The following is a 26,948-nucleotide window of genomic DNA, read 5'->3' as shown; positions in this document are numbered from 1 at the left end:
CATTAGAGAATCCTGAAGAAACAAATGTATCACGGTTTACACAAAAATAAGAAGCAGCACAACTGTTTTCAACAATGATAATAACAATGATGTTTCCTGAGCAGCAAATCAGCATATTAGAATGATTTCTGAAAGATCATGTGACACTGAAGACTGGAGTAATGATGCTGAAAATTCAGCTTTGATCACAGGAATAAATTACATTTGAATACATATTTGCATAGAAAAATGTCATTTTAAATTGCAATAATGTTTCACAATATTTTATCGTATTTTTAATCAAACAAATGCAGCTTTGGTGAGCACGACTTTCAAAAACATGAATAAATCTTTGGAATGGACACAATGGGAAATTTTCAACACAACCCACCATATGATATTTGAAATATGATATATGAAAGAAAAATGTTTGTTATCAGAATAACTTTTCAAATGTAAAAGCTTTTTGTTACATCAGAAATTAATTTTATTTGTCTTCAATTCTAAAAGTTATTCTAGAGATAAATCACACTCAAAAACTAAAATTTCAACCCAACAAAATATTTTCAAGCTAAACATAATTAGAATAACTCAAATTAACAAACTGTTTTTAAGTGAACTATTTTTAGGAAACAAATGAAATCATATAAACACATTTTATAAATTAAATGAAAGCAGGTGAATTGTGAATATGGGTTAATTTTCTAAGTTAAGAACATACTAACTAACTAATTAACTGAAGAAAGAAAGAAAGAAAGAAAGAAAAAAGATTTCTTCTTGCCCATGCATTCTTGGTTGCATCAGCAGAAAACAAAAGTAATTTTAGACAGAGAGTTATTATTTTTTTAATTAAAATAAAATAAAAATGACAAAATACACATACATGCACTCACACACACAACTGCTGCATCCAATGAGAGTTTATTAATCGTCCGTGAGTCATCATTGTGACACAAGCAAAAGGAAAAGAGTAAGAGAGTCAAAGAGCTCTTCAAACCAGGCCGGTCCCTAGAGAGGTAATGCACCAACACATGATGAAAGAAAAGATCAAGAGAAAAAAAGAAAAAAAAAACACATAAAGAGAAAAAAAAAGGGAAAAGCTGGCTTTTGTGTACAGCTCAAACACACATGATCTGTGCTGAGGTCAGTTTGATTCTGTTAACCCACTTCAGGAAACATACGGGCAATATGATGTTTATTTTGGGCATGATATGCACCAAATCCTTCACAATAAGAACAGAAATATGCATTAAGAAAGTACATTTTGGTTTCATGTTGGGTTTAAAGAATGCATTGAATTACACAGGCAGCCTTCATTACGACTCTGAGCTAAAGAGAGAGTTCAAACAGCAGATCAGGAGAGACAGATAAAGATGCTGAGGAAGATGATGATCTGCACTGGAATCAGGCTTCAAAGGAATGTTAATGCAGCCAGTGCAAGACAGAGAAAGATACGAGATACTGAAGAAGAGAGAAAGAAAATGAGAGAACATGTTTCCTGCTTTGTCGGCCATCCCAGCATATGGAGCTCAAGAAGGTCCATGATATCTGATTTACTCTTTCCTCGGTTCAGGACATGCTTTGCACAGTCATGCTTTCTATCCTGCACCGTAGTTGAGATCTTTAAAGACTCCATGAAGCAGAAATGGATATTTAGTGCATGTCTTGTAGCTGTGAGGCCATTTGGACTCCCAAACGCAACAACACAATGGTTTAAAACTAACAAAGTTTGCTTACAATAGCCTTTATAAATGCATTGTAAAAGTATTTTAATGCATTATTTTGCTTTGCAATGCACCTTGTAATGCATTGTATGATCTCATGAATAATTGTGACCACAGTTATAATACATAATACTCATTTATTCATTTTTTCTTTAAAAATTATAATGCATTAAAACATGACAAATATTTTAGATGTATCAGTGAATCAACATATAATAGAATGCATTTTAACTTTGGTTACAATTATTTATGAAAAGACATTGCACATTGCAAAGTACATTATGAATGCCTTTATAATGCATTATACATAAAGGCTTAAAGTATTACCAAGCATAGCTTATCAATTTATTAATATTGCCATGAACTGCACAGGCCCAACAATAATACATATATCAATGTTTTAACAGGAAATATTTCAATGCAAGAAAGAAAACCGGTTTGCAAGGCATCCAGAAATATGTTGCAGTCTGTTCATGTTTGCTAATGAAGCACTTTTATAAAAGTTTTTTTTTTTTTAAAGAAGTTATTACTTTTATTCAGCAAAGATGCTTTCATTTATGTAACTGTGATTTTTTTTTTTTTATCTAACAATTCAGACTTTTTTCCTCAGAATTCAGAATTGTGAGATAAAAAAGATGCAATTACCTTTTTTTAAAAAAATTTTTATTCCATAGTGAAAAAACAGCTAGAAGTAAACTTGAAATTGCAAGAAACTCAATTGTAAAATATATTCACTTAGAAAACAGTTATTTGAAATTGTAATAATATTTCAAAATTTTACTGTTTTTAAACTTTTTAATGGTAGTGTAGAAAACACTCTAAACCAGATGTGAGCTTCTCTAACCACAGCACAGCTTTTCAACTTTCAGTGTGAACAGACACATCATGCCTGGATTTGTTGGGACAGGGTGTAAGTCTGTCTGGATAAAAAGCATCAGTTAAATGTCAAATTAGTAATCAGAGCACACTGTTTTGGGCTTCAGTTAAGACCGTGCAGTATGGCTCTAGGACAGGGAACAGGTCCAGAGGCCCAATGCAAACGCTGCAGTAAACGCAGTCCTGCTGCTTCTCCATCTGTACTGCAACAGGGACAAGATGGAGCACCTGACTTTTGACCTGACCCTCATCTGCCCTGATCAGGGAGAGCCGCTGTTATCAGTCTGAATGAGGACAGAGAGAGCTACACTTCATAGTAAGCACACTTGACGGATCACATGCACTGATTCACACAAATCACAAACTATATAATGCATAAATGAGTATTATCTATGCCAGCATGCTGTTACAAAAACCATTTATTGTCTCCAGCAGTAGCACATACTAGCTGAAGAGATCTGGATTTGTTTTGGAAAACAGTGTTCATTAATCAGCACCCTATGTTTGCTGTAATATGGAAAACCCAGACGGAATCACAAATTCCGGTCATAAAAATGGAATTTACAGTCTAATGTCATGGAATTTGGCAAATTGTTGATGAATCAATTAAAAATAGAGCTGTACAATTATTCAAAATGTGATATGGACACAGAAACACAAAGACCTGTCAAAATAAAAGCTGACAGAAATGTATTACTATTGTACAGTAGAAAGTACTTCACAAAGTAATAATAATAATAACCTCACTTTTTAAAATACCACACAATTTGTGGAAATTGAATTTGGAAAACAGAATTTGGGAAACAATAAAATGCAATTTGGGAAACAAAAATTCTGGGTAAAATGCATAAAAATTGCTGGAAAATTCATGGTTTCATACACTGTAAAAAAAAAAAACCCTAAATAAATTTTTTTCTTTTTTTTTTTTCAGTCTTTCTACTTCAAAATTTCATGTTTAATTCAATGCGTTACCTGCAGTTTCTTTGTAACGAACAGTGAAATTTAATAGCAATTTTTGAGGGAAAATTGATTCTACACCATTGCTTTTTTTTGTTTGTTTTTCAGTGTGTGGCCCTAAGTAATGTCAATCCAAGACTAGAAACACACTAAAACCATCATCATCAAGCATCACAACAACAAGTTTCGCACAGGCAAACACCTTGAATCTTGAATGAATGTCTGTCCCACCAGAAACAAGCAAATGTTTGTCTGCATGTATTATGTCAGACTGCTGTTAATTGCATTATGCTAATTTTTCATGAGGTCACGCCTCATTACTTCTCATATTTCCTTCAAGACTCGCAGCACTGGGGTGACACGTGCTCAGGTAAGGGAAACATGATCAGCACACAGGACGAAAGCAACAGGAAATGAGCCGATTGAAGCTCTCAATGAGATAATTAGGAATGGATTAATTAATCAATGCTGAACCCAGAGCAAGAAAGCATAAAATATATGAACGCCGCCGCAAAAGAGCCCAATGACAGGTAATCCTGCGGGAAAACAGGAAACAACGGCATCTGAGGGAAAATGGACAAACAATGGCTTTCTCTGTGCTGCTTCTGAATGCAGTTAAAGTGACAGAATCCCAAATGAGCTTCTTACATGCTTTTGTTCCCGACCAATGCAATGCATGAAAAATCCATAGGATAATAGCGATATTATATAGTAGTGTCAAGAAGATGGAAAAGGTTACCATGATATTCATAATAGTAGAGTTCTCATACCTCTTCACTCTGCATACTAATCACACTATATCAGTTTTAATGCATGATAAGGGTTATTATCATTAACTAAAACTATAAAAAACATTTTCAATACTTGAAACAAAATGTTAACTTGTTAAATGAATTAAAATTTAAATAAAATATAAACCTTTTACTTATTTTATTAAAGTTAGTTGTCAAGGCAACATTTCTCACTTTATTTGGTACTAAAATAACTCAAACTAAATAAACCAACTACTGAATAAATATTGCTATAGACTATAAAGAAATGTTAAAAAATAATAAAATTACTAAATTACTAAAACTTTAAAACTAAAACATAAAAAATGTTACCTGAAACTAAATAAATGTTAACTAAATTGAAGCACTAAAATAACTCAAACTAAATAAACTAAAACGAATAAATAGAAATAAAAAACTATAGACATATTAAGAAACAAAAATATTTTTTAAAATAATAAAAAAAATTACAAAATCAAGAAAGAATTACTTACCTGAAAAAATATGTTAACTGAAAACAAGTGTAACAATAATAAAACAAGCTGAAATAATAATAAAAAATAAAACTAATATTAATAATAAATAATAATAAAAATGTATATAAACAAAAAACTAATACAAATAATAAAAACAAAGTTACTAACAATTTCAGAAAATCTCACAATAAAATCTAATTCAAAGTATCAACAAAACCTATAACAGTATATTAATCATATTAAAATAACACTGGCGTACATTAAACACCACGCCTATTGCTTATTACATTTGGCAAAATGTGCAGTAACTCTCAACTTGACCAGTGATGAATAACTATGATCTGATAATTTGTGGCCAAAACTTAAAACTGACATTGGATTAAAAATGAAAAATCACTGTATGGTAACAGATAGTATAATAATGAGGTCATGTGACAACAACGTAGAAATATTCATCGCTGCATGCTGCTGTTTCATATTAAATTTTTTTCATAATTTCAATAGTAATCAAATTTATTTAGCACTTTTCACAATGCATATGTTCATAAAAATGTTTAGAATATCTAAATATCTTCATGTATAGTTGAATTTAACAGACTATACCTGGATGGATAATGGTTACATTTCGCAATAATACAAGCAATCAAGCAGGTTACAGTACATGCAGTAAGCAGTATGTTTATTTCCAGCAGCACAAAAACATTCAGGTATTATATTATCTGTATTACATTTGTTAAATTAACTTTAAAACACTCATTTGAATAATATTTTAGAACTCTGGCAGATTAATTTCCACTCACATTGCAAGAGCTGTACGCACAGTGCCATAAAATAAAGAGGTAATCCTAACAATACTGTGTGTTTACCGATAAAATACATTAATGTGGCCTCTTGTGCATTAATTATGAGGAAATATTCATTCCTCCGGGAGCATTTTCCAAGGTTTTTCTCACCTCGTTCTGAATAAACACGAAAAACTGGCCCACAATAAACATAACAAACACGGGGGTTACGGCCTCAATGTATGGAAGGCAGATGAGGCCAAAAGTCTCTAAATGGATGTCTAAATGCATGTTTTCCTGTGTTAATGCAACAACATGCACAGCAGCCAATGAAATTGCTGTATTTGAGACTATATTTGCATATGTGATGCAATGGTATGCTGGTATATACCTATACAAACATCAGGCATCATGTTTATTCATGAAGGATGTTGTAATGGCATGTATGCAAACATCAGACGTTATATTTGTTCATGAAGGATAATGCATCGGTACGATGTGTGTGATGTCAGTCTTAAGTCATGATTTGTCATGTCCTAGTTAGTTAGTACTTCAACATTCTTTCTCAGATAGAAAAGTCTTCATTTACACTGAACAAAATTATGAATGCAACATTTTTGTTTTTGCCCCCATTTTTCATGAGCTGAACTCAAAGATCTAATACTTTTTCTATGTACACAAAAGGCCTATTTCTCTCAAATATTGTTCACAAATCTGTCTAAATCTGTGTTAGTGAGCACTTCTCCTTTGCCGAGATAATCCATCCACCTGCACATTTTAGAGTGGCCTTTTAGAGTGGCCTTTTATTGTGGCCAGCCTAAGGCACACCTGTGCAATAATCATGCTGTCTAATCAGCATCTTGATATGCCACACCTGTGAGGTGGATGGAGTATCTCGGCAAAGGAGAAGTGCTCACTAACACAGATTTAGACAGATTTGTGAACAATATTTGAGAGAAATAGGCCTTTTGTGTACATAGAAAAAGTCTTAGAGCTTTGAGTTCAGCTCATGAAAATTGGGGGCAAAAACAAGTGTGTTGCGTTTATAATTTTGTTCAGTGTACATTTAAACATTAATTAATTTACTGTAGCACAGTAGATAACAGTAAAGCAACTGATAAAGAATAAACTAAAGAAAGGATTAATATGTGTTAATTAATCTAAAGGTAATCTGCTTTACATTTACATTTAATCATTTAGCAGACGGTTTTATCTTAAAAAAAGTATTACACGTTCAAACATGTCCAGAATGGGCACGTTTTCAAATTTGTTGTCGAAATGCAGTAAAACTGAGCGTTTTTACACATACTAAAAAAACACAGCAAAAACGGATGCTTTAATACAGCTGGAATGTGTGTGTCTACACATACAAAAGAAATGCGTTCAAAATTGGCACATTAACACAGTAAAATTTCACACGTACCGTTAATGACTTTTGGCCCTGTCGGCCTTCCATATCCGCACTCCACCAATGGCTTCAGCAGGAGATGACATCATTGCTTCATTCGTTCACATGTCTTATTGGTTAGTGGGGTATCAAATGGAGCCAGAGGCCCCTGGGATGTAGATTACAGCGGCTTACTGCTGTTTATCAAGCCAGGCTTTGTACAAAGGAGGGGCCGACATTAAACCTGAGGGAGTTCTGGATGCTGCACCCAGCAGTCCAGCTGAGAGAGAGAGAGAGCGCATCACTGTACACATAGCAGCTTCTTAATTCCGCAGCTGGGTAAATTTCCAAATTAATAAAGGTTTCACGGTGCTGGGGAAAATATAGTAACAGCAGATAAGATAATCTAATATAAGCCCAGCGTATCTTAGCAACCTTGTTCATTGTGAGAGCAGCAGCGACGGGGTCCGCAGTGGGATCGCAGCAGCTATCAAACACGCTCCCAAAAACACTCTTATTAAACACACCGTAATAACCAGCACATCGATGAAACTATACTGAAGACATTACACGCACTTACTGAATATAAAAAGCACCGTTTAGATCTTTTGCCAATCAACAACTTTATGTTTAAAGCTATGCACTGGGCTGTATGTATTTTTTATGATATTGTATAAAATATAGTGCAAATGGGTCATTGGCGTGGAAATGTGGTCTGACAGTATAGATTTTTATTGATAATTGTGCATGAAGCTGTTATGACCTCTTATTAATAGAGAGACTAAATGGAATATTTATACTTTTAAAAATATATACACCACATCGCAGGACAATTTTAAGTGAACTAGTGAACACAAAAAATGGATTAAAAATTTGGAAAAATAAAACCCACACGTTATTCTTGAATTTCAGTTGAATAAAAAAAGTTAAGATTAATTAAATCTACTAAAAAAAAAAAGTTGATTATGAAAAATTTATTAAAAATAAAAATTGTGATCAGCTACAGAACCTAATTTACATACTTTCTCCAACAAAGTAATCTTGAATTATAACCGAATAAAAAATTAATTCAATCTGCATACATATATGCCTAATCACAGAGTCATTTAAGTTGAACTAGTGAATACAAAAAGCTGATTCAAAATTATAAAAAATAAAATAATTTAAAAACATAATTAAAAGATTGTGACCAGTTACAGGACCTAAAATACATACTTTTCAGCTACACATTATTCTAGAATTTTAATAAAAATTTAATTTAATAAAATAAAGAAAGCTTAAGAAAAAAAATTCATATTAATTAAATCTGCAGATGGGACTACATTGAATATTTGTACTTTTTAACATGTATTTGCCACATCGCAGGACTATATAAGAGAACAAGTAAAGACAAAAAGGTGATTAAAAATACTTAAAAAAAAGAATGTGTCCAGGTACAGCATTTAAAATATATACTTTAACCCTACACATTCATCTTGAATTTTAATTGAATGAAAAAAACGTTGAACATGGAATATTTGTTCTTTCGAAACGGCTTTACCACATCCAAAAGAATGATTACAAACGATGAAAAAAGAGATCTGTGATCAACAATTTATACATTCCCTGAAACATTATTTTTGAATTTGAATTTGAATTTTAAAAATGTAAAAATAATTTTAGACTAATTCAAAAGATATAAGGAATAAGACCTGTATCAGACCTGTATGAGACTACATAGAATATTTGCAATTTTAAAAAAATGCATTTGCAAAGCAATGCATTTCCCACGTCACAGAACAATTTAAGTGAATAAAGTGACGAGTTACATGATCTAAAATATGTACTTTCTCTTAAACATTAATCTTGGAATTTTAATAAAAATAAATAAATCTATGGACATGTTGTGTGTCATCTACCCAAATAAAAATAAAAGTACAACAAGTAGTAAGTATTTGTTTTTTTAATTCCATAATCCATAAATCCTGATAGTCATGGCTTGTGAAATCAGGGATGTCCCAGTTTTATCCGTACATCCGATGACTCTTGTGTGTTTGCTGGGAATCAAACATGTGACAATGGAAGAGATCAGACTGATGGGATGTTAAAGAGTCGACTGTCATTCTCAATCATTTCTCACAGAAATCTTTGTTTCTCTGCTCTCAGATCTGTATGAAGGCCTGTCTTATTGATAATTCATTAACTCCTCTGTGAATATGGAAAGAACAATGACTAATGAAGCAATTGGAAAAAATTATCTCCAAAAATGTCCAAATTTCAGAAATGGAAAAACCAAGAAACCCTTTTATCCCATCGTGCATTTCATATTTGATTTTTTGACAGTTTATATTATTCCATTTTTTTTTATTTTCTGCATTTTATGTATGAGTCTGTTCACATTTTTTCACCTATTTTATTGTTTGTCAAGTGAAAATGGTTGGTCTGATCAAAACAAAGACACAGGATTTGAGGAATCCTTCATGTTTGGAGCACAGTTATTGTTACATTGTTACACTTTATTGTTTACACTAATTAAAACCATTTAAAAAAAAATCACATCACTTGAAATAAAAATGTAAAAATTAATGGAAATAAAAATTAAATAATAAAAATTATATAAATTTAAATAAATTAAATAATCTTTAGTTTAAATAATGAAATAAAAATAATATATAAAAATAACTAATAAATAAAAATAATCACATTTTATTTCAGTCTGTTGCGAAATAATCAAATTAAAAATAAAAATTTTAAATAGACATAAAAAAAAAAAAAAAACGAATAAAATGACAAAATCACAAAAAAAAAAAAAAAAAATCACTTTAAAACTTTAACTGAAATTAAAACGGAACCAAAACTAAAACAAACTATAATAGTACATTAATGATGGTCCGGAGCACTAATGTCAGATCACTAACTATATGAGCAACAGTTATGGTGTTGCCAGCCTCTTGCGTATTTAAACCACATTACATTGACACACTGCCGGCGTGAGCGTCCACCCCTGCACAGGCGTATGAACATTAAAATCTACCCGACGGCCCTCTTCAGGGCAGTTTTCCATCACACATCCTTATGAATCTGAGATTTCATCAGATTTCAATGAGAGATGTTAATGGAGGACGCCACTGCAGACGCTATTTCATGCCTCAAATAGATACGAAGACCCTAGATGTTTGATACACTGATGTGGGGGTGACGTGGTTTGAGTCAAGGTCAAAGGTCAGTCTAAAAGCCACCGTTTTGTAGATTTACAAAAGGATGAGAATGTGTTATAAGTGGACTGAGATTAGCTGAACATATGGTGATTTAACCATCAACACAAACATTCATCCAGATGTTACTGAACTACATTATTAATATAACAGTTCACCTGAAAATAACCATCCTGTCATCATTTACTGTCACCATAATGTCTTTCTAAACCCAGATGACTCTCTATCTTTCTTCTGTGGAACACAAAAGGTGTATTTCTGAAGAGCGAAAGTGATTGAGGAATGTCCTCATCAAGCTCCAAAGACTCGAAAAATAGCACCAAAAGGCATAGTGTGCACATTTATGATACTTTTTTGATGCTTTTTAGTTATTTGGAGACCCAAGTCCTCATCCAGCTTCATATATGATAATCGGATAAAAACTAAAGCCCTTGTTTAGTATGGCGATGCTTATTAACGTACAAAATGTTAATGCCGGTAAGATTTTTAATGTTCTAGAATTAAGTATTTTTTGCTCACTAAGGTTGCATGTATATGATTAAAAATACAGTAAAAACAGTAATATTGTGAAATATTATTACAATTTAAAATAACTGTTTTCTATTTTAATATTTATTCAAATGTAATTTATTCCAGTGATGTAATTAACTTCTTTGATCAAAAATACAGTAGAAACTGTAATAATGTGAAATGTTATTACACTTTAAAATCACAGGTTTTCTATTTGATTATACTTTAAAATATAATTTATTTCAGTGATGTAACATTCATTTGATCAAATTTAAATGTACAGTAAAAATGCTAATATTGTGAAATTCTATTGCAATTTAAAATAAGTTTTCTATTTGATCAAAAATACAGTGAAGACAGTAATATTGTGAAATAATATTCAATTTAAAATAAGTGTTTTCTATTTTAATACATCTTAAAATGTAATTTATTGCTGTGATGTAAAGCTGAAATCATTATGCCAGTCTTCAGTGTCACATGATCCTTCAGAAATCATTCTAATATGTGACCCTGGAGCACAAAAGCAGTCATAAGTAGCACAGGTATATTTGTAGCCAATAGCCAATTGTATGGGTCAAAATTATCGATTTTTCTTTTATGCCAAAAATCATTAGGATATTAAGTAAAGATCATGTTCCATGAATATATTTTGTAAATTTCCTACCGTAAATATATCAAAACTTAACTTTTGATTAGTAATATGCATTGCTAAGAACTTCATTTGGACAACTTTAAAGGCGATTTTTTTTTTGCACCCTCGGATTCCAGATTTTCAATTAGTTGTATCTCTGCAAAATATTGTCCGATCCTAACAAATCATACATCAAAGGAAAATGGATGTATAAGTCTCAATTTCAAAAATTTGACCTTTATGACTGGTTTTGTGGTCACATATGCTGATTTGCTGCTCAAGAAACATTTCTGATTATTATCAGTGTTGAAAACAGTTGCTTTATATTTTTATGAAATCGTGATACATCCCCCCCTCAGGATTCTTTGCTGAACAAGAAAGTCCAAAAGAACAGCATTTATTTGAAATAGAAATCTTTTGCAACATTAGAAATGTCTTTACTGTCACTTTCAATCAATATAATGCATCCTTGCTGATGAAAAGTCTTAATTTCCAGTCGCTGGGTATGCCGTGTGAAGTGCAGTGTTGCGGTGGTCACGTGTGCTGTTGTTTAGTATGCAGTGGTGGGCTGCGTTCAGCACACTGCAGTAAGGGAAGACCCTCGGCTCTCTCTCTGCTGCAGCGCTGCATTACAGCATCTGCGATTTCAAACACGCTGCTCATGGCTGGAGTTTCCTGACTCTGCAGTGCACTTATTTCCCCTGACAGAGAGACTCCTCTTAACCCTGTCTCTCTCGCTTCCACTCAAGCTGTCTCTCTCTCTCTCGCTCAGATTTTGGAATCAGCTTATTTCCCAAGACACAACAATCTCTCCGCTTGTGTCTGTCTCTCTGCTCTGAGCACAGCTGTCCTAATGAATCTGGCTGTAAGCAGCTGCCTTCATCGCATTCAATTCTCCGGACGACATCAGCAATTACAGCACAGCTTCACTGTTACCTCTACAACACTGCAGATCCTCTGCTGCCCATTTCATCCTCTCGCTCGCTTTTCATCCTGCTTTCTTTTAAGGCCTCCCATTTCTAAGATCCTCTCCGTGTTTGCACGCTTTCCTCTTGCTGAGACATTTACAACATGTTTTTTCAGGCACATATCATCTATTTCTCACTCTTGCTATATTCTCATTGGTCAACGGATGCCCACATTGGTGCTTTACAGGCAAGCAGAAGTTAACATTTTCTTGGCCACTTTTGTGAACAGTTGTGTTTTTCCTCTAAATCCTTCATGCAACCTATGATTTGGATCTAAACTGAAAAAAAAAAAAAATTTTTTTTTTACTTTTGACAATTTTCACTCAAAGACTGGTAGCTCTTTATTTCAACCTGGTCTCATGGCATAAATGTACCTCGGGCACTTTTTAGCGAGACTGTTTTAACATACCTTACTGCATGTTTAGCCGCAGTTTCAAAGAGAAATGTCCACTGACTGGCGCTAAAACACGGGTTCAATACGTAAACCCTGGCACGTTTTTTTTTACGTTGATATTGGTACGCATTGCTGTGTTTTTATTACGTTGTTTCAGGTACGTATTGCGGCGGATTCTTTATTTTTTTTGAACAAATGAAAAACGAAAAACATTTTTCAGATTTCAATATTAAATCAAAAAACTAATTATCCGAAGGTACACGGACCGACCAGGTAGAAAATAAAATGCATCACTGTTTCCACAAACATATTCGGCAACACAACTGTTTTCAACATTGATAATAATCAGAAATGTTTCTTGAGCAGCAAATCAGCATATTAAAATTATTTCTGAAAGATCATAAGACACTGAAGACTGGAGTAATGATGCTGAAAATTCAGCTTTTCATCACAGAAATAAATTACATATTAAAACATATTACAATAGCAACCACTTATTTTAAATTGTAATATTATTTCACAATAATACTGTATTTTAGAGTAAATAAATGCAGCCTAGGTGATCAGAAGAGACCTCTTTCAAAACCATTGAAAATCGATTTGCATTTTTGTGCATTTCCCTGTCGTCATATGACTTTAGATCATCTGGAGCATAATTTTTTTATTTTATTTTTTTTAAATATGGACCACTTTAATGATACTTTTATAGTGCTTTTGGACCGTGAAGTGCTTATGTTGTGTGGAAAATAACATTTTAAAAAGGTTTGGAACAGCACATTGAACATTTTTCGCTGAACTGTCCCTTTAAAGCCCTGTCCTGACCCTCCAGCACATTTGAACATCTAAGCAGGATTTTCCAATATTACACTCTATAACTCATAAAGGCAAACCAAACCCTTTGCGTCAGCTCACGAGAAGATATCTGCTCAGCAGACCTGAGCTCAGCCTCACTCCCTCTCTGTCCATCAGCATCAGCATCCTGAAAGCCCTGACCTCAGGCCGGCCCCTCCGAGAGCCACGCGAGCCGGACCCGGTGCATGGGGCCAGAGACTGACATTAAGATTTGATGGTGCGGTTGCATGATCTGAGTGTCTCCTCTCATAATGGTGCTAGTGAACAGGACAGAGAGTAGATGAGGCTGAATTATTCACCCCTGCCATTACACACATTCTGCCCCGCGAAAGCACCTTCCTCCATTATTTAAAGCCGGCGAGTATAAGCAGTGGCTTTTACAGAGCGTGGAGAAGAATCCAGCACACTGGAGTGGGTGTTAGTGAGGAACCGACAAGCCATCAGAGAAAGAGGTTAAATTTAGGCAGGGAAGAGGATTGAAGCCTCCAAAACCTAATTTACTCTTTTCCCACGTCAGTCAACAAGGATCAAACACGTCTGCGGTGTTTAAGGAGAAGCTGAATGCTTACTGATCTGAGTGTGCACACGTTCACCTCGCGCTGGACATCAGGACTGTCACACGACTCTATCTATCTATCTATCTATCTATCATTTTATCTTCGTCATTCCATCCATCCTTTTAGTTATCATTTCATCCATCCATCCATCCATCCATCCATCCATTGTTATACATTTGAGATCTATCTATCGTTCTATCGATCTATCATTCTATCTATCTATTTGACCTATACACATTTAAAATAATTTAGTTAAAAGTTACAATTACAGTATATGAATTTATTTGTATTTCAATTCATTTTAGTTCTATTTCTTTGTACTCATGTTTAAATGGCAATTCTACATACATGTTGTACCTCAGTGCAAAGGAATTGTATATAGAGCAAAAAAGTATAAAATTATAAATGTTGCCTTGGCAGCTAACTGAGATAAAAATAAGTTGAAATTCTGCAATTACTAAAACTAACACTGAAATTAGAATAAAGTAAAATATAAATACACGTCAAATTATAAAAGCACATAAAAATTCAATAAAATTAAAATGAAAAGTGAAAATATAAAAACAAAGGGAAATAAAAATGTGAATAATACCATAATAGCATATAAACACTGCTAAATTAACACTGAAATAAAGGCATCCTCACTGTTCTGGCGGGTATAGGACTGTGCTGTGGACATGAATGCTTCTCCCACAACTTTACAAATCGTGATGTGGTGAAACTCATGTGGGAGAAAGAGTTTGTGAGTGGGCAGGTCACTGATGACTTTATTAATCCCCACTTCCTTAATTAAAGAGAAGCGCTCAATGGACGGCAATGAAGCATGTGGTGACTCATCGGAACACACACGCACACACACACACACACGGCTGTGTAAACAAACACACACACGCTACACACTGACATTAACTCAAGACCCAACGCAAATACTATGGGGAAGTTTCTCTTTCAGCTTCAAATCCTGCAGGTTGGATATGCAGAGATGTACTGATGTGTTTATATACAGTGCAGTGACCCCAGAAAATATTTGGACTCTTAAAAGTGTCTGAATGTCATTGCATTAGGTACAAAATATCAACTAAAATGTCTCATGCTGCAGGATCTTTTCACTTCATTCTATTCATTCAACTTCATTTTCTTCATCATTTGAAGTATCAATGTTTTTGAATCAGTTGGTATTTTGGTGATTTTTAGTGGATGTATGAAGTCAAGTTGACCGGCTTCATTTTTAACACTATATATTTTTTAGCATTACAAACAGAACAAAGGTCTCTTTATTGAAACTTTCAAAAATGGCACTGAACTGAAATGGAATATAAAGCAGTGTTGCTGTGTGCTAACTAAAATTAAAACTGAAAAATAAAAAATAATCAGAATAAAATGAAATTAAAATAAAATAAATCTTAGCTGTGTTGTTATTAGTGTGCTAAAACTAACACTATTAAAAATTGGTTTCACTAAATTAAATAAAATATTAGATGAAAAATCTTGAAAAACTTAAATGAGAATTATAAATGTTGCTTTGGCAGCCATCTCTAAATAAGCTAAAGTGCTATTATAAATGAAACAGAAATAAAAATAAATCTACATATAATAAATAAATAAATAAATAAAGCACATAGCTAAATTACTTAAATGTAAACTTTACTTAAAAAGTGTTTGATATTTATTTTATGTAATGCAATGACATTCAGACATTTCTAAGTTTGATTTAAGTGCCCAAATCCTTTTTCGTGGTCATGTCAAGCTTAAAACAAATTTCCAGCATGGCTACACACAGAAACATCTCTCTTACAAAGTATCATGACATGTAATGTCACAATCTATTAATCTTAACACACACAAACTCATGTTCACCATTCCCTTGACAGCAATACCTTTTTACTGGCAATCACGTGTGTGTTACAGCGGCTCTTAATGAGTCCAGTGCAGATGAAACCTCTCCGCCACATGTTCAAAGTCAACACCAAACATTCACAACCCATTTTACTTTACTATTTTTTGAGTGAAAACAATAAAACAGTTCAAGACTTGACATTATTGATCAGAGGAATTGATCAGAATGTGTTTGAAGTAGACGGACATATTTTTCTTTTTACAATAACATGCACTGCAATAAATCATTCAAAAGAAGCACAGGAACAGATGTTAAGTAAATAGGGTCACTGTTGATTTTAACATTGCAGAAAGCTTTATTTTGCATTACATCTTGACTCAACGCAACCTGTCAGGGTTTTTCTGCTCAAACACAATCATTTCCTGTGTGTGAAAAGATGAACTCAATCCCAAATCCATTCAAAAGGTCAGTATGTCAGAGAATTTGGAGCACGTGGTTGATTCATTTGTGTGTTTATCTGTAAAATTATGTTGGAGGATTTGAGGTTAGTCCAAAAAGTTTTCATTTTTTAGATGCATTAACCCCTTTTGCAATCACACACACACACACACACACACACACACACGTTTAAATGTTTAAATGAAGCACTAAAGCGTAAAGATGCATTTTGTCCAGATGAGACTCTCCTCTTTGTTCACTTTGGCTGTGTTGCAGTAAGCAAACTGACAATACAGTCTGTCCAAATGGAGATCATGGCATGCAAGACAACGACAACAACAACACACATCTACAGCCAGCTTTCCAGTTTGTGCCTCTTAGACCTGAAACTCTATGTATCCACACATCCATCATTTTATCCATCCATCCTTTTTATCCATCCATCTTTTTTATCCATCCATCCTTTTTATCCATCCATCTTTTTTATCCATCCATCGTTTTATCCATCCATCCGTCCATCCATAGTTTTATCTATCCATCATTTTCTCCATCCATCCATCCATCCAGTCATCCACCATTTTCTCCATCCATCCATTCATCCATCATTTTCTCCATCCATCCATCCATAATTTTCTCCATCCATTCATCCATCATTTTCTCCATCCATCCATCCATCATTTTCTCCATCCATTGTTTTATGTATAATTTTATCTATCTATCTATCTATCTATCTATCTATCTATCTATCTATCTATCTATCTATCTATCTATCTATCTATCTATCTATCTATCTATCTATCTATCTATCTATCTATCTATCTATAAGATAAAAATGCACACACACCCAGTAGTTTATGAATAGGCATCAGATGAATGCGTAAAGCATACAAATGCATTAAACAAACAGATCTGCATGCTGTTACGTTATTCACATGTATTGATTAAAAATAGCACCTGCAATCAGGCATGCTGCTATTTTTAATCCATAAATGGGATAAATGTAATAATTCCTTTAAAATAAACTCATTAGTCACATGGCATTTACATTCAGGTGACTAACTCAAAAAACCTGGCAGAAGAACTGAGCTTAGATCGGAAAAAGACATGGAACGAGAAGAGTTAAAACACACACATTCAATTAGTCATGCTAAATAACCAGTGGGGACTGTATCTTATAACTATTTATGACTTTGTCAGGCGTCTAAATTTAGCAGCTCGTGTAAATGTGGTCGATGCATGTCTCTTTGATACACATGTGAGATTGGAATGCCGCCCACACAATCCTGTGCTATCCAGATTTACGAGAGCTAAGAAGCAAGAGAGAGAAAGAGAGAAAGAGAGAGATGTGTGCTGTCTGCCGCAGAGAGTTTCCTCATTGGCAGTTCAGTTCAGTGACTGAATTTCAATGGTCCTGCTGTGGAAGGACACAAGTTCAGACAGAATCCAGCTCAGTGACATGCAGAAAGGTGATATATGAGTGTAAAATCACAGCTGTAAAAAAATAAAAACCTTTACGAGAGATGCCGGGGTGAAGACATAAAGCTTCTCGTTTCCATTTGTGTCGATAACGCTGACCACTGCATTGCCGTCGAAACGTCTGGCTCGCAATCTCTGATCACTTCCAGGTCAATTTACACACACACAGAGTTTTAGTTGTGCTTTAACAGATAACATCAATTAGACAACAATATGCCGCACTTTACTAATGAGGCTTACAAACATCATGACAAGTTAAAAGTAATGCATTTTATGTAATGACTATAATGACAGCACTGTGTCAAATGAAAGCAGAAGTGCTCTGTCACTGTCATAAGGATTTATCACCCATTTTAGTGCCTGACGGGTGAAAGTCCAATTGCTTTACAGGGCTGTGAAAAATTATGAATTGAAGAATCGGTTCCTTTTCAGTTTATGAGTGTACATTTGGATTAGATGTTACTGAACTGCAATTCAAAGAAATTAATGTGAGTGATTAATTCTGGGAAATTAAGTGTTCTTTGACCTTGATACACAAGAGTTAAGTTCCTAATATGGTGAAATATATAAACTAAGTACAAATTTCTATAGGTGCCATCTATCCATCCATCCATTGTATAAACCATAAAACTTTAAGGCTTTATAAACTTTGTTCAAATCTTTCAAACAAGGCTTTTAACAAAATGACATTCAAAGCTATTAGAGTTAAACCACTAAAAATTACCAGGTTTATTATAGTTAACTAAAACTAAAATTAAAACCAATAAAAAACATTTCTTTATCTTGACATTACAACAGTTTAAACCGAAAAGTACTTTCACGCCAGTAATTCATAATCATTCAGTAAATACTTTTTGTAGATAGTGAAAAAATTATTAGAAGAACCTCGTAATGAATTGTACAAGAAGCAAAATTTAACAAGAGTGCAACGAGAAGCATTATCAGCATTAATTAATGATCCGACATTGACTATTCAACGAGCAGATAAAGGTGGAGGGATTGTGGTTATGAATACTAGTACATACATCGAGAAAATAAAAGGCATGTTACATGATGAGACATTTTATAAGAAACTTGTATTTAGTCCTATAAAAAACAAATTGATGACATTTTACAAATAGGATTAGATAGGAAATGGATTAATGAACAAGAATTAAAATATTAAAAAAATGAATATCCTAGGATTCCGGTTTTATACACTTTACCAAAAATTCATAAATCACTAGAAGATCCTCCAATGTGACCAATTGTTTCAGGGAATGGGTCATTGACAGAAACTATATCTAAATTTCTTGATTCTTTGATTCAACCGATAGTGAAAAAACTATCGGCTGATTTTTTGAATAAATTGAATCAAATTCCTTGCATAAGCACGGCTTGTAACACTTCACTTTACACAAATATACCTCATGAGGCAGGTTTGGATGCACTAAATTTTTACTGTAAAGATGATGACCATCACAATATATAGTGGACCTTACAACATTAGTCTTCTTAACCAAGAACTATTTTTTATTTGAGAGAGATTTTTATTTGCAAGTGCAAGGTACAGCGATGGGCACTCCAGTAGCACCAAATTATGCGAATTTATTTATGGGTAAATTTGAACAAGATCATGTCTATAATAATAATCCATTTCAGTCAAATATTAAAGTTTGGATGCGATATATAGATGATTGTTTTATGATTCGGTCAGGAATTAGATTCATTTGTGTCGTTCATTAATTCAAAAATTCCATCAATTAAGTTTACAATGGAAAAAAGTTGTGATTCGATACATTTTTTGGACGTTAAAGTAAGAAAGATCAATGAGTCATTACATACAACAGTATTTCGAAAACCAACGGATAAAAACACAATATTGTCTATTGACAGTTATCATCCAGCTCCTTTAAAACGTAGTTTACCGATCAGTCAATTGCATAGATTAAAACATAATTGTAGTACTGCACGTGAATTCGATGGCTATCCACAAATTTGGTTAAATAATGCATTGGATAAGGTTAAAGGAACACTCCACTTTTTTTGGAAATAGGCTCATTCTCCAACTCCCCCAGAGTTAATAAGTTGAGTTTTACCGTTTTTGAATCCATTCAGCTGATCTCCGGGTCTGGCGATAGCACTTTTAGCATAGCTTAGCATAGATCATTGAATCCGATTAGACCAGTAGCATTGCGTTCAAAAATGACCAAAGAGTTTCGATATTTGTCCTATTTAAAACGTGACTCTTCTGTAGTTATATTGTGTACTAAGACCGGCAGAAAATTAAAAGTTGCGATTTTCTAGGCCGATTTGGCTAGGAACTATACTCTCATTCCGGCGTAATAATCAAGGAACTTTGCTGCCGTACCATGACGCAGTGATATTACGCAGTGCCTGAAAGTAGTCTCCAGCTATATTATAACTAGGTACCTAGCAGGGGACTACTTTCAGGCGCTGCGTAATATCACTGCACCTGCTGCGGCAATGGTACGGCAGCAAAGTTCCTTGATTATTACGCCGGAATGAGAGTATAGTTCCTAATCATATCAGCCTAGAAAATCGCAACTTTTCATTTTCCGCCGGTCTTAGTACACGATATAACTACAGAAGAGTCAAGTTTTAAATAGGACAAATATTGAAACTCTTTGGTCATTTTTGAACGCGATGCTACTGGTCTAATCGGATTCAATGATCTATGCTAAGCTATGCTAAAAGTGCTATCGCCAGATCCAGAGATCGGCTGAATGGATTCAAAAACGGTAAAACTCAACTTATTAACTCTGGGGGAGTTGGAGAATGAGCCTATTTCCAAAAAAAGTGGAGTGTTCCTTTAACAAATTGAATAGACATGATCTTTTGAAAATAAATAAACCCAATAAAAAAACAAATAAATTTATCAGTAAATTCTTCATTGACATACAATGAGCACAGTAATACAACAAAATCAATCATTTATAAATATTGGCACATATTATCATCTGATGAATCTCTAAATGATAAATTTCAATATTGCCCATTGTTCACTTTTAAAAGATCACAAATGATGGTAAATTCAGATGTAGTAAGGAGAAAAAAGACTGCATATATACAAGGCTGTTTCCCGTGCATGCCGGAATTTGGTGAAGCGTACAGAGTTTATGAGTCCAGTAACACGGAAATATTTTAAAATTACATCCTGTATTACCTGTTCAACTCGTAATGTGATCTATATGTTAAAATGTCCCTGTCAAAAGATATACATAGGAAAAACATCGCGTGAGTTGAAATGACGAATTAATGAACATAAATCTAGTATACGATGACAAGATATGACCTCTTCAGTAGCGAGACATTTTAATGAAATGGGACACGACATCAAGCAATTGGAATGTATAGGAATAGAAAAGGTTTTTGGGTCATGTAGAGGAGGTAATATAAATAAAGAACTATTGAAACGGGAAGCATTTTGGATTCATAAACTTAAATCACTGACGCCAAATGGCATGAATGAGGAACTAGAACTTTCTGTTTTCCTTTAATGAACTATAATTGGTCGAATTCATCTTTAATATTTTATTAAATAAATCTTGAGAATTTACAGTGTGAAAACAATGATTGTTTATTATTGAATTTTCCACTGTTATACAATTTAAAGTTAATTGGTGGAGTACATATTGATGATTGTCTATTTAAACTGTAGGTTTGTATAATAGTGATAAATGAGTAATCCTAGATAATTGGATTGTTTAGTGTTGTGTATATATACATGAAAATTGTCCAGTATTTAAAAGGAAATGTTTTAATGATTTTGGTGATTCAACATTGGCTAATGAGTGATGACGTCGACATAATTGGTGATTTAAATAATGGGTGGAGGGATTGAATTGCTTTGCACACTGAGGAAGGCTTTGAGCCAAAACGTTTGTGTCTTTTTCCCATCAGTGATGAATGTTAAATAAAACAAAAAAAGAAGACTGTTCTCATGAGTGCGGATCATAGTTTCTTATGCTTATCTTGACATTAAACATGAGTTAAAATAAAATATATTTAAAAAAAGTATATTTCATCTTTAATTTAGTTGAAAATAATTAATAAAAACTTTACTGACACACACACACACACATATATATTTGTTATATTAAAAATAAACACACACACAACAAAATTTCAATTTAAAATGAAAACGGAAAATATGAAAAATTAAAAATATTAATACAAAACTACAATAGTATCTCAATGATACTAGAATAACCCTGAAAACTACATTAAAATGAATTTAAATGAATTTTAATTCTACTTCCTTGCATTCAAATTCATATTGTAATTCTGCATCCTGTTTGCTACCTTAATTCAAATTCATTCTTTATTATGCTTGACTAATCAAACACCATTAATGATTGGAAAAGAAGACAAAATCAAGCAAATATGAGTACCATTAGAAAAAAAAACACTGCAATGAGCATTTATATACAAAACCAGTGTGAGCCACTGATCAGTTAAAAGGTTGTCTGAGCTGAACTACTTTCCTTGGTCCCCTTAATAGTAACTCATGTTTTGTAGAAGTGACAGGAAGATGGCGGTTCTTCTCAAGGTCGGATCGGGTTTATTTTTAGGTCAATACTCACCAAGGTGAGGATGCTAAAAAAGAAGCCATTTGGAGACACAGTGCTGAAAGGGGGTGGAACTAAATATTTAAAAACCCAACAGCTACTGAAACATGTACCTAAACTACACATAAGAAGAAACTGGAACCCTTTCAGTTGGATTTGTTAATCACGTGATCTTTAATTGCAGCATGACAAATCTCTTAACCAATGACATGCTAATTTCCGTTTGGCTCCAGCAGATTAGTTTTCATGTGTTACATGATTTCAACAAATCTGGAACCAGTGTTGTTAACTAAAAAAAAAAAAAAAATTTAAAAAACAGTTTTGTTAACTAAAATAAAAGGTGAAACAAAATATAAATATTACACAAAAAACTTAAATATTACCTTGGCAACTAATTGCTGAATTGAATTAATCTGAATTAAGTTGTAAAATTACTAAAACTGAAATAAAAATAAAGTTAATTGCAAAATATACAGTATATACAAATGAATAAATATAGAAATAAAAAAAAGCCAAATCAAGTAACAAAATCACTAAAACTTAAATTAAAATGAAAATACAAAACTAGAAGCTAATTAAAAATATTAATAAATACTATAATAATATATAAACAATACTTAAATAACACTGGATAAAATGAGTTTAATAATATGCACCTATACCAATGGCAAGTCCTTAAAAACACAACAGACACTCATTCACATGAGTGAAATTCTTTCTCAATGCCCTCAAAAAATACAGGCAATCCAAGGGAATGAAAGTTCAATGGCTCCAACAACATCTCTGTATCGTTTCCGGGTGTCACACTATGACCCCACCCTACATCTTGGAGTAGCTGTATGCTTGTCATGTTCCTAAAACCTCCACAGTGTTGCTATGCCAACCAAAGCTCCTCTCAACCCCAGAGATGGGGACAGGTCTGGTCACATGACCCTACTGTCATTGGGGAAGATGGAGCAGATGTGGACGAGGCCCTCCATCATTGGATGATTAGTCAAGCATAGGCACACAATATTGAAGTAACAACACAGACTGATGTCAAAGGTCAACACTATCAGCTCTGATCACTGAACACATTTATCGTTACGTTGTTGATAATAGAGATACTTCAATGGCCCGTAAGTGAGAGTCTCAGAGGTGACTGGCAAGATAGAGATACGGAAGGAAATCACTTTTCAACAACGTGAAATCCCACAGCTGCACACAGGGAAGAGCAACAGCAAGGAGAGAGAGATTTCTAAAAGGTCAGATGACACACACAGACTGTGATATCTCTCTCCTCTTCCTTTTTACCTTCCTGTCTTCATTTCCCTCAACACACAGGCCTTCGGTGATACAGAGAAAGAGAGAGAGGGTCACTAGTAGAAGTGGAAATGATAGATTTGTTACCAAGACAAATATTGGCGATCTTCCTGTTCAAATGTCATCCCTGAATAGAGCGGATCGCAAAAGTAATCTGATGCATGACAAGCGTGACAACTGCATGTTCGTGTACGTGTCTGTTGGCTTGTATTTGCTTTATTGACAATGTGTGGTGAAATACACTAGAGGTTTTTAAGGTGTTGGATATCGATGCTGACGCGGTAATCACATTAAAGCATATGACAAAACAATGCAGGCCAATACACCAGCGGTGCTGTAGCCTAGTGGTTAAAGGAGCAAGTCATGAACTATCACCACTGTGCCACTGAGCAGGATACATTAACCTGAGGTTACTCCAGGGGGACTGTCCTAGTAAAGTGCACTGATAAAAGCATCTGATAAATGGCTAAGCACTACAGAACAATGCAGGGCAACACCCCAGTAGTTGGTCATCTGGCTTGGTAACCAAAAGGCTGTATGTCCAAGCCCCAAAAGAAGTGATCTATGAACTATCACCATTGTGCTCTTGTGCAAGACTCTTAACCTTACGTTACACCATAGTGACTGAACCTGTAATAAATGTACTGATAAAAGCATCTGATAAATGAGATAGTTCTGAACAATGCAGGTCTATACAATAGCAGCCCTGTTTCCCAAGAAAAATCAAATATTATATACAACATGATTGTTTGTTCAAACCCACCAAGGTATAATCCATTCTGCTATTGAGAATGTATCCTCTGTTTACTTAATAGGGACTGTCCTTGCTAATAGTTACTTCATATAAAACACAAATGAATGTATGAATGTAATCATTTTAGGAGTCAGCTACTGAAAAAAGCCACTAATCTGAAAACTTTGGGGAATGTCCTGTTCGATGCCTGGTTTTGCTGAATAAAAGTGTCTAATAAATGACAGAGCGTAACATACAAGATAAATACCCCAGTAGCCCTTACAACCCTGTACATTTCCTCTAGTTAAAAAACAAAGTTTAATATTTTAAATAAAAAAATAAAAAATAGGTTGCTTGGTTAAGCAATAGGTTGTAGCTTCAAGCCCAACAAGGTTTGATGCATTGTGCAACTGAGCAGAATACATATCATCAGGTTACTCCCATGGGATATCCCCTGTCATAAATGTACTGATAAATGCAAGTCTGTAATCAAATTTGGGGCCGAATCAAACCCATATAGTTGATTTAAATACTAGGGGAATGCGTCCCCCTTCAGTGTCTCCTGCCCTAACAAAAACCGGAGCAGACCATATACGGAAATACCCCAGTGAGAAGCGACTGTCGCTTATATTTCAGCACAATATATAGCGCTAGATGCAATCGAGGACAGCGCTCACGGAGCGGCCGCAGCAATTCAGCACCGCGGACAGCGCTCATGAAGCCGCCGCAACATTTCAGCACCGCGGACAGCGCTCATGAAGCCGCCGCAGCAATTCAGCACCATGGACAGCGCTGCCGCTGCTGCTGGTTTCCCCGCTCTACAGCAGTGAGGAGGGGGGAGGTGAAGCGGGGTTTCCCTCAGAGCTGGATGGAGCTCCTCTCTCTCTCTCCATCTTTGCACATTACCACCTTCACCAGCGGATTTCCATGAGAGGGTTATCACCAATCACATCACACGAAAATCCGTGGCCTTCGGGTTTTTTCCCTCTGCCTAAAGCTGTATTATCCTGCCAATTTAGAAGATTTCAAGCACAAAATACCATCGTTCAGTAACTCGGGTCAGCATTTGATTTTATTCCATTTTTGACAGAGGAAGGGAATTAATCGCATATTATACAGTATTTGATCGAACATTTCATTCGTTATAAACCAGCATCACTGAAAAAATATGAAGCACGAGCGGAAATTACCGGCGAAGGCATGTTTGCATTAATAAGACCGTCATGCAGAGAGGAAACCAGCATTCTGCCCACGATTCACAGCCATCCTCACTAATATCAGCCCACTGCATCCACGGTCTCTGACAGTAAATCACATCTCTATCACCGATGTCTAAATGGCCGGGTACTTCACAAATAATACAACATTCACTGAATTAAATGTGCTCATGAAACGCTGTAGCGTGAACGTAGAGCTATTTTTAAAGGTGCAACACACGAAAATGAATAATTCCGCAGATAAAACTATATCCTGATGTGAAATGTCATTGTAATATAACAGATACACATTAACCAGAAGCTGAGCTGTTTTTTCGTGCCAGGAGGTTTGGCAGGTAAATTAATCTCTGGCAAAGAGGGAAAAGGCTTTAAATCACCGCTGACCAGCAGAGATACACACACAAACGCACACACACACACACACACACACACACACACACACACTTGGGGAGGAGAGGCACCGCTGGCAAACAGCTGGAAATACGCAGCCACTTTCCCCCAAAATAAACCCCAGGATGACTCGAAGGATTCTGGCCTTTACCTGTCAAGACGCCGACCCGGATTTGGTGGTCGTGGTTTGTTAAAATCATCCCGTCTGTCGCCATATTCAGCACCGCTGTCGCCGCACTGAGAACTCCAGGCAGAGCCGAGAGCCGAGCACATCGAACTCTGGAGGGGGAATGAGGGAAGCGCGCAGGCGAGAGCAGCAGAGCGAAGATTCAGCGCTCATAATATCTCACTGGGAAATCAGCGAACAAACAAAGGTCTTTAGATAGTAGGTTTGCATAATTACAGAGTTTTAATGATGTAAAATAAAACGAATTTACTTAATTATACACAGTACCCTTCAAAAGTTTGGGGTCGGTTAGAATTTCTGTGAAAAAAAAAAAAATCATTAAATTGATCAAAAGTGACTGTATTTTTGTTACAAACTATTTATATTTTAATTAAATGCTGTTCTTTTGAACTTTCTCTTCATCAATGAATCCTGAAAAATAAAATGTATCATGGTTTCCGCAAAAATGTGAAGCGGCACAAATGAACATTGATAATAATCAGAAATGTTTCTTGAGTAGTAAATCAGCATTATATAATGATTTCTGAAGGATCACGTGACACTGAAGCTTTGCACCACAGGAATAAATATTTAAAATATATTCAAATAGAAAACAGTTGTTTTAAACTGTAATAATATTTCACAATATTATTGTTTTTTATTATTATTTAAAAAAAAATCAAATTAATGCAGCCTTGGTGAGCATAAACAATTATTTTTTTATTACATTTTTGTAAAAATGTGTTTTATATTATATTATA

At 34.4% G+C, this 26,948-nt stretch overlaps 1 protein-coding gene across 4 annotated transcripts in view; it reads right to left on the bottom strand.

The window, feature by feature from the left end:
- Positions 1–26,283, bottom strand: part of gphnb (gephyrin b) — an 81,636-nt gene extending 55,353 nt beyond the window's left edge. For all 4 annotated transcript variants that reach the window (XM_058755424.1, XM_058755426.1, XM_058755427.1 and 1 more), the window contains exon 1: positions 26,173–26,283. In XM_058755424.1, coding sequence (XP_058611407.1) covers positions 26,173–26,236 — 64 coding nt within the window. In that variant the 5' untranslated portion in view covers positions 26,237–26,283. The remainder of the gene's footprint in view (positions 1–26,172) is intronic.
- Positions 26,284–26,948: the final 665 nt, after the last annotated feature.

The sequence above is a fragment of the Onychostoma macrolepis genome, chromosome 20 (genome assembly GCF_012432095.1).
Source record: "Onychostoma macrolepis isolate SWU-2019 chromosome 20, ASM1243209v1, whole genome shotgun sequence".
NCBI classification, from domain to species: Eukaryota; Metazoa; Chordata; class Actinopteri; order Cypriniformes; family Cyprinidae; genus Onychostoma; species Onychostoma macrolepis.
Note: the sequence above shows the minus strand (reverse complement) of the source record. Positions and strands in the feature narration are given on the sequence as shown.